The following is a 15,526-nucleotide window of genomic DNA, read 5'->3' on the forward strand; positions in this document are numbered from 1 at the left end:
GGAGAAAAGTCTTTGGTGAGGGAAACATTTTGGTGCCATGTTTTACTAATTAAGCTAATAATGAATTTTAAGTGTTACTACCTTACGTTCTCGCTTATTTTTCAAGTCATAGCGATATATCCTCCTAAAACACACACACAAATCGTACTATATTGTTGTTAGTGTGTTTAGGAAAATATTATAATAATAGCTTTTCGATATTAAAATCCTTGTTTACATTTATGCTCATGAGAGAAAAAAAGGACTGCACTTTCGTGAAAGATGATATTCGCTAAACAGCGCTCTCTGTTGGCCACTTGAAGAACAGACGTGCGTAACCGGCGTAGGCGTAATACGTCATGATCCGTCATACGCACTACAGTACATACAGTAGCTAATTGAGATAAAAACGTTTTGTGCACACTGAGGTTGACTCGTTTTAAACAAAATTTAAGCGTATTCCCAGTATAGTCGATTCTTACTATTATGCGCACTGACCTGAAAAAACAGTTTTGACACCGCCCACGTGAAAGTGAAAGCAAAAGTGATCCTCCGCCAAAATGCAACGAGATCAACTAATGGTAAGAAAACTAAAACTTTATAATGTTTAGTGCTTATGCAATGTATTTTAAAGTACTTGAGAAGATTATTGCTGATAAAAACATCCTAAACCAGCCTAAGATGGTTTGCTTTAATAGTCTTAGCAGGTTTAAATGGGTTTGAGGGATTCTTTAGTTGGTCAGACGAAGAGACCAATTTGCCCATCAGCTAAAACCAAACAAAAGACTAGTGTGATTGGGCTATGGAACCATTCTAGTCTGGTTTATCTGATTCCTCTTTGTCTTTTCAGTTTTAAGATGATCTCAAAGGCGTACCCCGTACCCAGAGCTGCAGCAGAACATTTCTGTCTGTTGTGCTGTGATCTTGTCATCTGGGCTTGTGTGTGGATAGCACTCCTGTGGCTGGATGGAGAGGGCAGTCTGGATCTATGGTGCCTGTGGGCTCTCAGGACCATCAGCTGCGTTGTACTGTATTCAGTAATCACACATGTCTCTGACAGCAGCAACCACCCTCTCCTGAAGCGCTGGGTAACCCTACTGAGCTTCCTACCTCCCGTGTTTGATAGCATTCAGACAATGCTTCACGGGACTGGGAGAGGCTTTAGTCCTGTTCCTGATCCTGGCATGGTGATCCTGAGCACTGTTACATCTACTCTCATATATATGGTGTGGGAGATGGCCTTCCCACACGGTGGATCATCTAAGGGTTCCAGGAACCCGAAGAAAGATGAAGAGGCCAGAGCACTCCTAATGAGGGTCATCCGCTACTCCAGGCCAGACTATCTTCATCTAGGTGCTGCCTTCCTCTTCCTCAGCCTGGCGGCGCTTTGTGAGTATTTTTCCTGGTTGAGGAAACTAAAATATTGTTAGAATTAGTCTGTGATTTTAAATCTAAATCTTGATTTCAGTTAGGCTAATCTTTTATCTACATAGACAAAACTTAAATCCAGAGTAATACCTTTTATTTTGTAGTTGAGACATTCATCCCATACTGCATTGGGAAAGTTATTGACATACTGAGTGGAACGTACCAGCACAACAATTTCGTATGGGCCATTGGACTCATGGCACTGTGTTCACTTGGAAGGTCTGTGTAACATCAATCCAATGCAAAAATCTTACTAAAAACAAATGTCTTTGTGTACAAATTGGTTTTGTTTCTTGCAATTAAAATGTTAAATTGTTGTGTCTTTAAGTTCTATGTTCACTGGTCTGCGCGGTGGGATGTTCATGTGCAGCCTCTGCAGACTCAACAAGAGAATACGACACCTGTTGTTCCAGAACCTCATGAAGCAGGAGATAAGCTTCTTTGAAGATAATAAACCAGGTATGATACCTGTTCCTACACTTTGGAAGTTGAAGTTTAGCACTAATTGTCTTTCTATGTAAATAGTGCAGATGAAATGAAAATTCACCCCATCTATTTTATAAATGCATGTTTATAGATCTCATGTGTTTCTTTTTTGACCTTGTAATATGTAATAAGAATGTCATAACTGGACCTTTCAGTGAAAACAACAGTATGCAGGACTCCAATCTTACACTTAAGTAAACTTAAACCCTGACCCAGGAAAGCCTGTACTTATGAGTGCAACACCTACATCTTAAAATCCAATCAACAACCAATACTCAGAAAGTCCCACCCTACATTTTTACTTTTCTGATCATTAATATCACTCCCATGTGCTTCACAATGCGGAAGACCTGTTGCGACTTCTGTTTCATGATGACTTTTAACACTCTACGAGTGCCGCAATTTAAAAACACAGTGTCAAGTAAAGCCCTAAGTCATAGAACTGCTTCTTGTAGTTGTTGGCGAGTAAAATGTTTCTTGAGTTATGTTTACTGGTGTCAAACTGAATAGGTTTAAAGGACTGAGGAGAACTCGAGGCTTATGCCCGGTACCCATTGTATGATTTTGAGCTGTCCCAGAAGAAAGATGACCAATCGTGGCGATTTCTGTGGTCGTGGCTCCTAAACGGTGATCCTACATCTTACAGTGAGAGAGGTTCAAAGACAGCCGTTGTCACGGTCTTGCGACCGAAGGTTGCCTGCGATGATTTTGTCAGAAATTTAGCATGATCATCTCAGTGTGTTGCTGCTACGATCTACGTTTACTGACTAGATAATTGTATGCAACATGAAATGGCGTATTGATCGTCACCCGTTTTCACAAATTTGTGTTTTTGTAGTTTACATGGAGATGATAACGGTATGATTTTCAAAACTTTGCACTTTGAATCCCGTTTTTTTTTTTTTTTTTTTTTTTTTTGCATTTTCAGGCCCCCAAAACACTGTTGACGTGTAAATGAACAGTCAAAATGCATAACAAGTTTTTAGTTGAAAATGGTGTCGTGTAAACAGCCCCTAAAACTAAACAAGACAGAGAAACAGAATGTGACCGTGATATAGGGTCGTTTTCGACATGAAGAAAACAAGTGTGAAGATTTTTTTAAGACCATTTCACCAAATTCTAATCATATCCACATGTTTTTGTGTTTTTACATAGGAAGTGGCACAACATTTTCACCAAGTTTTGTACCATTTAAAAAAAAAATAAAAAACGAAACTTAAAATTGTTCTAAATTGACCCGAAGACCGCCAGAGGGTAAAAAATGTCTTGAGACACTGCGTTCTGCTGCATATTTTAGGATGATTTTAAGAGTAGACAAAGCTTCAACATTGTGTATATTTGGTAATATAGCCATTATTAAAATCATGTCAATTTTTTTCTCTTTTACAGGTAGTCTCACATCACGTTTAACCTCTGACACTGATAAAATGGGACGTTCTGTGGCCATGAATGTGAATGTGTTACTGCGAAGCCTGGTGAAGACATGCGGCATGCTGTACTTCATGCTGGGCCTGTCCTGGCAGTTAACCCTCCTTTCATGCATTGAAATGCCCCTTCTTGCTTTCATTCAGAACTCATACAACAACTTCTCCCAGGTAAGTAACCCTCCTCAGGTTGGTTTCCTTTTTATTTTTTACAAAGCTTAGACTTGTTATAAAGCTGTGTCTTTCCTAACGGCCTATCCTAACGTTTTGGGGTAGACCATAATGAATTCATAATGCCTCACCTTCCTGATCAGAAAACATCCAAAGAGCTTCAGGACTGTAATGCAGAGACTACAGAATTGGCGTCTTCTGTCATTGGGTCGATGAAGACTGTGCGCAGTTTTAAGGCAGAGCATCAGGAACAGCAGCGATATGAACAGACTCTCAACAGGAAGCTCCAGGTTTTGAGGCGTAAAGGTGTCTACAGTGCATTTCATCTCTTAATACGCAGGGTAAATCATATACAGTCCTAAGTTGCATTCACTGTTCTTCTTAGTAGAAATTGTGTTATAGTTCATTGATTCATACAAATGGCTATCTTCTTGCATTGCATTTTAGTTCATTACAGTGGGCTTGAAGGTAGCAATGCTGTTCCAAGGCCGAAATCTCATCTCGTCTGGACAGCTTAGCAATGGCAGCCTTCTTGCGTTTGTGTTCTACCAGAAGGACATGGTGACCAACATGAGGGTAAGATGGCCAGGTAGATTTTACAGGAATATGACCCTTCATTGAGATGAGACTAAATTCTGGCCATAATTATATTCTCAGCATCTTGTATATATCTATGGAGACATGCTGAATACCGTGGGATCAGCAGTGAAGGTGTTCCAGCTGCTCGATAGGAAGCCACAGTTGAGAGAGGCAGGCCATCTGGCTCCAGAGAAGCTTAAGGGAAGACTAACCTTTGAAAAGGTCACCTTTTCCTACCACTCCCGTCCTGATCAAAAGGCACTTAAGGTACATTTTTTTGTTTATTACGCAAAAGCTAATCATAGATAGAACTTATGTGATTTGCATGTATTCATTGTTGAATTGTTGCAGTCTGTTACATTGGAATTGAGTCCAGGAAAGCTGACGGCATTGGTAGGGCCCTCTGGTGGTGGGAAGAGCTCTTGCGTCTGCTTGCTCCAAAGGTTCTATGATCCACAGGAGGGTGAGATGTTCCTGGATGGAGAACCTTTGTACCGTTACCAACACCAGTATTTGCATAAAAAGGCAAGAATTGATTCACCAGCATTTACAACCATATAACTTAAAGGTATAGCGGAGGATTTTTTACTTCCGGGTGGATCACCTATACTATTGGTCCTCCTAATTGTCAATCATTCTGGTGAATCAATCAAACTTTTCAAAAAGTGGAGAGGGCGGGTCTTATCTAAAATTCGGAAAGATCCTCCACTATACCTTTAAGGGGCCAGTTGCTCAAAAAAAATTAGTCTGGATCAGAATGATCTGGATTTGGAAATCCCATGTTTTGCTATCCAGGATTACATAATCCATCTTACTTTTGTGCCAGTTTTTCAATGCAGATTTTGAATTGGATCACCCTGATCCAGATACACACTTTTTCAGATGACCAAATCTGGATTACTAGTGCTCTACGGAGCCTCTAAAGGGACATGCTGATAGAAATAATATGAGATAGGGAACTTAAAAAAAAAAAAAAAACTCTTTAAATTAAATTTAATGTTTTTTTGTCTGATATTTCCAGCTGTTTAGGGATTATTTTATGGCACCAAAATCTCTTTTTTACTTTACTGTAGGCTACCGAAAGGCTGAATAAGAAGCCTAATGTCTACTTATAATTTATTACTTTAACAGTTACAACTATAATCAAGAGGAAAATAAAAAAATATGTGTGTATATTTTATGATGTTTTTTCAAATGTATCCCAATTTTACTAAAGTCTTGAACACAAAAATCTGATCAGATAACTTTCAAACAACTGGCCCCAGGAGAGATGTGAAAACATTAATTCCATTGGATGGTTTGATGAGTCAGTAGTGTATAACTAGTAGTTTATAAAACAACACATTATTGTCTTTCATTTGACTTAGGTGGCAATGGTATCCCAGGATCCTGTGCTTTTCTCTGGCTCTGTGAGATATAATATTGAATACGGTTTGCAGGACTGCACACTTGAAAGAGTAGAAGCAGCTGCTCGTAAAGCCAATGCACACAACTTCATATGCAAATTGGAGAAGGGATACAACACAGGTAGATATAACTTAAGAGACACACGATATTAAAATTCTGTCTGATACTAATGAGCTGTTAAATATTTTCATGTTATAGCCAATATCACCTTTTTATACTTTTTTTGTCTAAATAAAATATAAAACTGACCAAAAAAGTTATTTAAAGACTGCCTAGAAGTGAATGTAGACATCACGTTATACTGTTCCATATGAAAAATGGATATTCATTTTGAGATTTGCTAAAGAATGTAATTAAATTAGTGTTTTTGAAGATTGACTTTAAAGGGTTAGTTCACCCAAAAATAAAAAATCTGTCATTACTCACAATCATGTCGTACCAAACACGCAAGACCTTCGTTCATCTTCAGAAAAAAAAACTAAGATCTTTTTGATGAAATCTGAGTGCTTTTTGTCTTTCCATAGACAGCTACACAACTACCACTTTGACGCTTCAAATCCATATGAATTAAGTGGTTTAGTCCAAATTTTTGATTGCTTTATATGATGAACAGATTTAATTTAGTCTTTTATTCACATATAAACATTGGATCAGCGAACATAAACAGCTCAACCAAACCTGCTTGACGCATGAGAACTAACCTCATTGGTTAACCTCAAACATGCTTGAGCTTCCATTTACCACAACTGATATCTGAGTTGATGAATAAAATGATATTTATACTGATATTTATAAATCAGTGACATGGTACTGATATGTGTATCCCTAAAAATAAATCGAGTTGGTTAAATTTGAATGCTTTTTCTGTAGATGTTGGAGAGTGTGGCGACCAGCTGTCGGCAGGGCAGAAGCAGTGCATTGCTATAGCCAGAGCTTTGATAAGAGACCCACAGATTCTTATCTTGGATGAAGCCACCAGCCACATGGACTGTAGCACACAACAAGCAGTACGAACTCTTACGAAATTAATACTAAATCTGCAGTAATTATTTTTAAGCTGCAGTAACATGCTAAATTCTGAGGTTTTCCCCATTCATAGTGTCTATTCATGATCTTATTTCCCAGGTTCAAGATGTGCTCAACAGCATTACGGATCAGACAGTGCTGGTAATAGCTCATCGTTTGGAGACTGTAGAGAAAGCAGACCACATTATCTTCATGGAGGGAGGTGAAGTCGTGGAGCAGGGAACACACCGGCAGCTCATGGCCAAAGAAGGAAGATACTATCGGCTCAGAGAAAAGCTTTTCAAACTGGAGACACAACCAGTTGGCTAAAATATCAGATTTGTGGATAAATTTTACAGAGTCTTCAGTACACACTCACAGACTGCTTTCATGTAGATTTAACAACTGATTCTAGTGTAGATCGTGTGGAGATAAAATTTTCTCCATCCTTCTGTTTATATAGGCAGTGTTTTGTTCATTTTGTGAAGTGATGATGCATGGGACAAACAAAAAGGAAAGCATGGACTTTGTATCCTAAAGGTAAAGCAGTATGAAACAACCTCTACTGTAATACAAAATATATGTAATACACAATTTCGTGTGTGTATTTAAATCAGAGAATGACCAGTGGGTTTGCCCTCAGCTGCAGAAAAATGCGGAGTAAGATCTCAGAGCTCTTATCCGTCTTCATTGTGCCACCAAGAGCTGCTTGATTTTGAGCATCCTGGAGATCTTTATAAAGAGACTGACAAAAGAAAATATATATATTTTTTAATATTGAATTAAGCAAAACTGTCTGATATATGTGAATTAATACTAATCACAGAGTAAAGGTGCAGCCACAAATGTTGCAGGCAAAAAAAAAAAGATCCATTGTCTATAGATCAATTTCAAGCCGACGTCACAGTTACGTCACGGCGTTAGCTGGTGGCAAAACAAAGGGAAACCTGGAGGCAGCCAATACAAACCAGCACAGATTCGGCTACATAATAAGGAGCTTAAAGGGATAGTTCACTTTGAAATTAATTTTTGATATGTTTTAGCTTACCTCAAGGGCATCCAAGATGTAGGTGTCTTTGTTTCCGCAGTAGTTTCAATTTGGATATTTTTAGGTCAAACCGTTCTTGTCTGTCAGTCATATAATGCAGGTCGATGGTCACTGTCTCAAAACACAAGCACAGAGTCCAAATTAAAACAATTCCCCATCGTCCAAATTAAACAATTCCCCATCGTAAGTACACATTGATGGCCTAAGACACGAAACGAGCGGTTTGTGTGAGAAAACGAACAGTATTTATATCGTTGTTATCTCTTGAAAACAGCACACGTCTAAATGATCTGACGGCGCGGGCGGGTATAGATGTATGTATATACATAGATGTCGCCTTTGCTACTGCAGTTCATTGGAACGAAACCGTAGCCAAGCGACATCTAGTGTATATATCTATACCCGCCCGCGCCGTCAGATCATTTGGACGTGTGCTGTGTTACAAGAGGTAAAAACGATATAAATACTGTTAATTTTCACACACAAACCGCTCGTTTCGTGTCTTAGGCCATCAATGTGTACTTACGATGGGGAATTGTTTAATTTGGACGATGGGGAATTGTTTTAATTTGGACTCTGTGCTTGTGTTTTGAGACAGTGACCATCGACCTGCATTATATGACTGACAGACAAGAACGGTTTGACCTAAAAATATCCAAATTGAAACTACTGCGGAAACAAAGACACCTACATCTTGGATGCCCTTGAGGTAAGCTAAAACATACCAAAATTTATTTTCAAAGTGAACTATCCCTTTAAACTATTACTATTGTTATTAAATGTCATCTTGTTGTGTTGGTGGGTGCAAGAATCGACAGAGTACAGGCTCCAATTTGAAATTTTATCGCATAGTGTTTTCTAAATGATTGTGATTATTTGTGAATCATCTATGATTGTATACATTGTTTTGATTGATTGTGACTAGACTTTTTGAAGAACCTGGTTTGAAAGGGTAATCGAATACATAGTTAAAAAATGAATATGCTGTATCTGGAATTTTTATTTCTAGAAAATATTCACATCATTAATATTGCACTGTAATGTCACTCTTTACATTGCCGCTTCTGTTTGGCTTTAGCGCTGGCTAGGCAGAACTGCGGATCGTAGGTTACCACACAAGTCTTGTACGTGACCATTTAGTACAGTAATAGGCATCTGAAGATTTATATGCCCTCAGTTTCTCTTTACGCTCAGTTTTTCTATCAGGTAGGTGTAGAAGTTAGGCCACTCAACCGGAAGTAGCGTTAACGTTAATCCTGTCAGATCGTCCATCCATTGACTGAGCTTGTAAGGGGTCAGGCAATCTGGGATGTCCGTTAAAATTAACTTTTGCAAATAACAATCGCAATCCTGGACAGTGAGTGACCTTGCACATTAAGAAAAAATCGGATTTTCTCCAGTCATTATTAAAAAACAAGCAAACTAACGTTAGTGAAGCCGCCAGAGGGATCGTTCTGCCACCACCTAAGCTCCGCCCACAAAAAAGTCACCATGTTTACCAACTGAATAGGGGTCTATAGTGTAGCGACACATGAAGCCCTCATGCTTAATTCCAGATTGAAAAAAGGTGTGTGTGTGAGCAAATGTAAGAGTCTGCATGCCTGTAATAGAATGGGTACCTTTTTCAGTTCGATTAAGTGATTTTCCCCCCATTTAAAAAAAAAAAATAACTGGATTTTTGCAGCAAAATTTACAGAGCAACGGTAAATGTGATGGCACCTTAGACTTGAATCCAAATGGTGTAATCTAAGCATGCAAGAATGAACAAATAAAATGAAGATAATCAGATCTACCTCAACGTCCCGTACAGCTTCACACAAGCTCTTTGCTTTTAACTGCTTTGTATGGCAAAATTTTACAGTCGAGTCTCTCAACAAGACCTGTTGAAAAAGTCATGACCCCCAAATCAGATTCAATTGTAAGTCCATGTTAGAAAAATATAAATATTTTTTTTATAAAAGTACCTGAAGGCGCCTCAGAATGGCATGATGCAGTCCACACACCGCTGCCACAGATGTACTCTCCACCCGAATCTCCAGGACTTCAAGAGGTCCTTCAGAGCATAAATCTCCCAGTGTCACCTTGAGGAAAGACATGAGCAGCTCATTTTAAATGACAGACTTCATGATCGTAAATGAGTAATGAGTAGTATTAAGTCAGCACCTCTTTGGCCATAATCTTGACAGAGCATCCATCTGGGCTGTAGGCACAAACCACTGGACTTTGTACAGACTTTGTTTGTCCCATCACCTCTGGTGATACCAACCAGTTTAGCACAGACACGCATGTTTCTGAACTGCTGGTTGCTGAAGTGTGCAGTTTGGCCTTTAGAAGCTCGGATGATACTCTGATCAGCACTGCAACGGGTCCTGACTTGGAAGTAGTATCAGAATCTTTGGTTAACGCTCCTCTGGCACGCAGGAAGGCTTGAACGCCATCCCTGACACTGTCGTGTCTAATGTCACTATGAGAAAATGATCCCTCTAGCCTTAAAGCATCAAGCCAATCCACTGTTAAAGAATTCAAAGGTGCACTGATGGAGCCCATCTCTGTTAGGAGCTGGGAAACACCAAGAGAAGACGTTTCAGGGCTAAACAGATTGGAGAGGGAGAAGGTGAGAGAACAGTAGACCTTCACTGGCAGAGACAGCCCATCAACGGTTTCAAGAGGAATGGTTACATCCAGTTTCTGATCAGAATCAAGTTTTTTCAATGGGAATGAGTATGTCCTGGATGAGCTCTCAATATTTGAATATTGGGATAATGGGTGGACCTGAATGCACAGAGTCCAACCATGCTCCAATGTACATCCACTTGAGTTTTCAAGCACACATGTAAGAGTCAAAGAGTCTCTTTGGAGCAATGAGCTCCACCTAGCCACACCATGACAGCTGATTGGATGTTTGGTGCCCATATCAAACTTTTTTTCATTCCCTTGGGTGTCCAACAGTAGGCTGTAAACATTTATGACTTGATTCAGACGTTTGATTGACTCATTTTTCTCCTGAAGCTTGTGTTTCAAGGATTCTGCCCTGCAGAAGACAGTAACAAAAGGGTCAATGACATGACACTCATTTTGGTCGCTCTATTAATTTATAAAAAAAAAACAAAATCATGCAAACAGTGACTTATAAATTAAATTAGAGAAATAAACCAACATGAATACAAAGAGTACAGAACTTTTAAATCAGTTTTAAATTAGATTTTTTAAATGATTCTTTATCACTGACACTGTTATATTCCATTAACTCAAAATGTGACATTTAGCTTTAGGCGTTGGAAAATCAGAAGTTTTCTTTTTTTTATGATGAGGCATGAAACAGACCTCTCCCAGATGTTTCCGATGGAAGCCAGGAGGTCCTTCACTCTCTGGCCTGCTAGAGATGGAGGTAACCTGGGCACATTTCCTTTTTCAGATGCTTGAGGAAGGTTCACTCGAAGCAGTCTTCCACTCAAAGATATGCCCATAAGCTGCACAGATCCTTAGAATTAAAATACAAAATATTTGCGTTAATGACTTAAAAATTAAAACACTTAAAAGCCTGGTAAACAGCATAGAGATTGATCAGAATGCAATGCATGTATCGTACCTGTAGGGTTAGTATATGGCCGAGTGAGTGCTATGACCCTGCATACACCAAGACTGTCTGAGGTCAGATCTTGCCGCTGGGACTCAGTTCCTGTGGCTTCTGATGAAGATATTGTGGGGAACTGAAGTGTGTGTAGGTCATTGAGAGAGCTGTAGTACAGCCGATTATCATCAGCACAAACACACAGCACTGGTCCTGGTACGCTATGCTCATTGAAGCCTGTAAAATGTGAATGTTAACACAGATTACCAAAACTGATCTATAATTTATTCAAAAGCATTGAATAAATAAAGCATTGCTACAACTGTCCTGATATCAAAATGAAGGGGGAAAAAAGCTAATTCTTGAATAGAAAACCAAAACCAAAATAGTTTGGCATTATGTATTATTATTTCATAGAAAAAAAATATTTAACAAAACTGCTTTTTTGTCTGGTTGTAAAATGTCATGTGGTGCAACTCCCCAAAATCATAATTATATTTATGAATGAATCGTAATTATATTTGAAGTCATGATATCGATAAAAAAAGGCTAGAAAATATATTTTAAACTTCTTTGAATATGTGTATACCGTATTCAAGATCTAAGGAAATATTTTATATTTGATGGTTACACAACATGACATTTTTTCAGACATTAAACTAAAACATCTTAAAAATGGTATTAAGTTTTTCGAAAACAATATGAAACCAGTACAAAAAGAAAATGAGAACATTTCACACAAAAAAAGGCATTTACATTAAACTTTTTTTTTAAAAGATCTTTCCTTTTCTTTATTGTCGACAATCTTATTGACTATCAAATAAAAATTTTGCAAAAGCAAAAATACATGTAATAAAAGCACTTTCATTTCATTCTTACTATAATCTGCCTCTTTTCCTTCCGAGCTTGCTTGTTTGCTTCTGACCATTAGAAGTTTGCCTCTTTGACCAACTGCGATGAGACACTGAGGTCCGTGTTCTCCAGAGACGCAGGTTCCGACAAATACGATTGGCTGCTCTAAGCTTTGAAGGACTCTGATTGGAGATCTCTGCTCTCCTCTTGGACCAGCCAGGGTGGGGATGAGCAAAGGAAAGCAGCAAATACGTCCATCAGGTAAACCACATAGAATGACTGGAGAATTGACTAAAGAGGCATCCACTCCAAATAAGAGCCTGAAAAGACGGGGTTCAAGATAAGGATGGAGGTCAGACTGTTGAGAGCTGACTGACGTGGAGCCTTTAGGGTAGATGCAAGCCAGCACTGGAGGACAGGTCACACTTTTTTCTTTGTCTGTTATGTTTAAACGGCATGAGTTTACAGTTGCAACCTGGAAACATGCAAGTTTACGAAGGGGTCTGGATCCAGGCTCTTCATAGAGATCAAAACTCCAGATGGACTTGTGAAGACTAAGAGTCACAAGGATCTTCTCAACTATGGTAAATGCTTGCAGACTGAAATTTTTCAGGACAATGGAATCATCTGATACAATACTCAGCACACGGTCAGGACTTTTGCTCGCCAGGACAGAGGAAGAACTAGTAAAAAAGAAACATGGAAAACAAATTATAAAAATAAAAATTCCACATTATAGTGACTAAAGAAAATCTAAAGATCCATTGAAATTGCTTGACGAATGCAGTTTCCCTTCCTGTAATGACGTATTAATGGACAAATTTCCTAGGGAAAATTCCTTACAGCAACTCTGCTAGGAAAATTCACATAAAATCACTGGATTTAATTTATGTTGTGAAAAAAAAAAGTGAATTCTAAATGTGAAAAATCCAGTTTTCAAACCTTTATTACTGTTGCTGACCAGTTCTGAATTGACTAGACAAAAAAAAAAAATCTGTTGCAATATAAAGGTTAAGTACTTTATTTGCTATAAGTGAGTTATAGCATAGAATTGGAATAGAATTCTATCTTTCTGTCCCTCCATTGACAGCAATGCAACTATTACTTTGATGCTTCAAAAAGTTCATAAAGAGATCGTATAACTAATCCATATGAATTGAGTGGTTTAATCCCAAATATTTCTGAAGAGACACGATTGCTTTATATGATGAACTGATTGAATTTAAGCTTTTATACACATACAAATTCTTCAACTCACAAATCAGTTATCAGTTTAAAGGAATACTCCACCGTCTTTTCATATTAAACTATGCTATTCCCTTAACTAAGACGAGTTGATACATACCTCTCTCGTCTCAGTGCGTGCACTCAATTGCTCTGGCGCGCGGCGAAACTTTGTCCACTCAGTTCATTCAATACGGGCCAAGCAGAGAAGCAACCAAACACCTCCACGTTTTCCCTATTTAAACACAGTTACTCGCGTAGTGTAACTCGACCTAGGACGGTGACACAAAACAAAACGTTGCGCTTTTCTAAGCATGTAAAATGGATAACTATATTGTATGGCGGAATACCACAGCAACCGCTTATGAGCACTTCGACTTGGCGGGGTGATATCTTCATTCGTGAAAAATCCTCTCACCGGCCCCCGCTCCCTCTGGTGAAGATATTACTCCGCCAAGACGAAGTGCTTACAAGCACTTGCTATGGTATTCCGCTATACAATATAGTTATCCATTTTACACGCTTAGAAAAGCGCAACGTTTTGTTTTGTGTCACCGTCCTAGGTCAAGTTACACTACGCGAGTAACTGTGTTTAAATAGGGAAAACGTGGAGGTGTTTGGTTGCTTCTCTGCTTGGCCCGTATTGAATGAACTGAGTGAACAAAGTGTCGCCGCGCGCCAGAGCGATTGAGTGCACGCACTGAGACGAGAGAGGTATGTATCAACTCGTCTTAGTTAAGGGAATAACATAGTTTAATATGAAAAGACGGTGGAGTATTCCTTTAACAGAAGCTCAAGCATTCAATCTATTCATATAAAGCGAAAGAGTCTCTTCATAAAATTTGGTCTAAACCGCTCAATTTATATGGAGTCAAAAAGTGGTAGTTGCGTAGCTGTCAATGGAGAGATAGAAATCTCTCGGATTTCATCAAAATATCTTAATTTGTGTTCTGAAGAAAGTCTTACGGGTTTGGAACGACATGAAGGCGAGTAATTAATGACAGAATTATCATTTTTGGATGAACTAACACTTAATCTAAGAAACATGTTATGGGAGATATTACTAACGTTACCTGAGCTGTGGTAGAGGGGTGCAGTAAAGCCCACCATTCGCGCAAAGTGCATAAAGACGATATTTATCGTCACTTAATGCCAAATTGGTCACTGAAGCTTCAAACTGCATCACGGTCTGGAAAAAAACAACATGTATTGAGTGAGCTTGCAGAAATGTAGTCTGGTATAGTATAACTCATGAGTTAAAACAAACATGCACTTGCCGTGACTCTCCTCTCCTCGACATTGAATACGAGCACATCTCTGTGTCCGCAGGCCAAGAAAAGATTCGTGTCGTCCTGTATGATAAGCACTGAGTGTGACTGACAGTCACTGAACTCAGACAGATACTCCACACTGCACCGCTCCATTATATAATGTCACACAGGTCTGTTTTACATTCTCTACAAAGTTTACTAGAAAAGTTTCTAATTTAAAAGACTCTTTCGTTTCGGATGATTTCTCAGATTTAACCACATAACAGAAATGCTCGCGACTCTTCCTAACTTGTTTCATGCACCCGCCGCCTCAACAGTGACCAATGAGGATCAATGTTCTTCCTCCTCTGTTTTTAACCAGTCAGATTTAGTACACTGCCATCTACCGGAGATTCCGGACATTGTTTAACCCAATGTTGACTCAAGGGTCCCATTCAAAGTAACCTACACTAGACAAACAATGTCTTGGCAAAGAGTATAGAAGGGCTTCTATACTCTTTGGTCTTGGTGCCACAACGTTTTCTACCACAAAAAGTAAAACATTTATTAATAAAAAATAAAAATTAATATATATAAAAAAATCTTCAATCCAGAGAGATACAATGAGTATATACTGAATATTCCATATTCCATACTCCGTTGTGTGGTTTTGTTGAGCGGCGCTCGCCATGAAAAATTCATGTGCTCCCGATCGGTTGTCAATCCTTCCCTCGGCCAATCACGACCACCTCCATTCTCGGGCCCTCAGGTTTATGTGTTAACTGAAACTTCTTGTCAGCGCTGCGTTGCCTCTCCACTTTTATAAGTAAAATAGCTTCGCTATAGCGTACTAAATCGATTACCACGGTATGGTGGTAACGGTACAGCCTCCTTGTTTGTACAGAGAGAGAAAAGTTTTGGGGAAAGTTAGCCTACTTTAAAAAGTAATGTGTTACAATAACGTGTTACTCCCTAAAAAAGGAACTAATTTCGTTAGTTAGGGCCTACTTTTATGGAAAGTAGCCTAATGCATTACGTTACTTTTGCATTACTTTTTTTTTCATGTGGGCTGGTCTGTCATGCTAGTCAAAACACACACACA

The 15,526-nt window shown here is 38.8% G+C and overlaps 2 protein-coding genes across 2 annotated transcripts; one reads left to right on the forward strand and one right to left on the reverse strand.

Annotated features, from left to right (window-relative positions):
- Nucleotides 1-330: 330 nt before the first annotated feature.
- On the forward strand, nt 331-7,335 carry tap2t (transporter associated with antigen processing, subunit type t, teleost specific). Its single transcript, XM_081393202.1, has 12 exons — nt 331-560; nt 830-1,368; nt 1,512-1,626; nt 1,736-1,866; nt 3,283-3,488; nt 3,632-3,829; nt 3,936-4,064; nt 4,146-4,334; nt 4,419-4,592; nt 5,435-5,594; nt 6,345-6,481; nt 6,600-7,335. The coding sequence occupies exons 2-12, from the start codon at nt 837-839 to the stop codon at nt 6,807-6,809; spliced, it is 2,181 nt and encodes a 726-aa protein (XP_081249328.1). The 5' UTR covers nt 331-560; nt 830-836; the 3' UTR covers nt 6,810-7,335.
- On the reverse strand, nt 6,066-14,794 carry faap100 (FA core complex associated protein 100). The gene is made up of 9 exons (XM_081393201.1): nt 14,452-14,794; nt 14,248-14,363; nt 11,978-12,633; nt 11,117-11,335; nt 10,852-11,008; nt 9,691-10,558; nt 9,492-9,608; nt 9,321-9,407; nt 6,066-7,224 (listed from the first exon to the last, which is right to left on the reverse strand). Exons 1-9 carry the CDS (start codon nt 14,596-14,598, stop codon nt 7,093-7,095), a joined length of 2,499 nt encoding a protein of 832 aa, XP_081249327.1. The 5' UTR covers nt 14,599-14,794; the 3' UTR covers nt 6,066-7,092.
- Nucleotides 14,795-15,526: the final 732 nt, after the last annotated feature.

Source organism: Scardinius erythrophthalmus, assembly GCF_964197995.2.
Source record: "Scardinius erythrophthalmus genome assembly, chromosome: 18".
Taxonomy (NCBI): domain Eukaryota; kingdom Metazoa; phylum Chordata; class Actinopteri; order Cypriniformes; family Leuciscidae; genus Scardinius; species Scardinius erythrophthalmus.

What these genes read in the sequence shown, in the direction of transcription:
- tap2t (XM_081393202.1), top strand. Translation starts at nt 837, where the DNA reads ATGATCTCAAAGGCGTACCCCGTACCCAGAGCTGCAGCAGAACATTTC. An exon ending in ACATGGTGACCAACATGAGG is followed by an intron (nt 4,065 to 4,145) that starts GTAAGATGGCCA and finishes TTATATTCTCAG; the next exon opens with CATCTTGTATATATCTATGG. An exon ending in ACTGTAGCACACAACAAGCA is followed by an intron (nt 6,482 to 6,599) that starts GTACGAACTCTT and finishes CTTATTTCCCAG; the next exon opens with GTTCAAGATGTGCTCAACAG.
- faap100 (XM_081393201.1), bottom strand. Translation starts at nt 14,598, where the DNA reads ATGGAGCGGTGCAGTGTGGAGTATCTGTCTGAGTTCAGTGACTGTCAG. An exon ending in TCGAGGAGAGGAGAGTCACG is followed by an intron (nt 14,364 to 14,451) that starts GCAAGTGCATGT and finishes GTTTTTTTCCAG; the next exon opens with ACCGTGATGCAGTTTGAAGC. An exon ending in AAGCTGTACGGGACGTTGAG is followed by an intron (nt 7,225 to 9,320) that starts GTAGATCTGATT and finishes TTCTTTTGTCAG; the next exon opens with TCTCTTTATAAAGATCTCCA.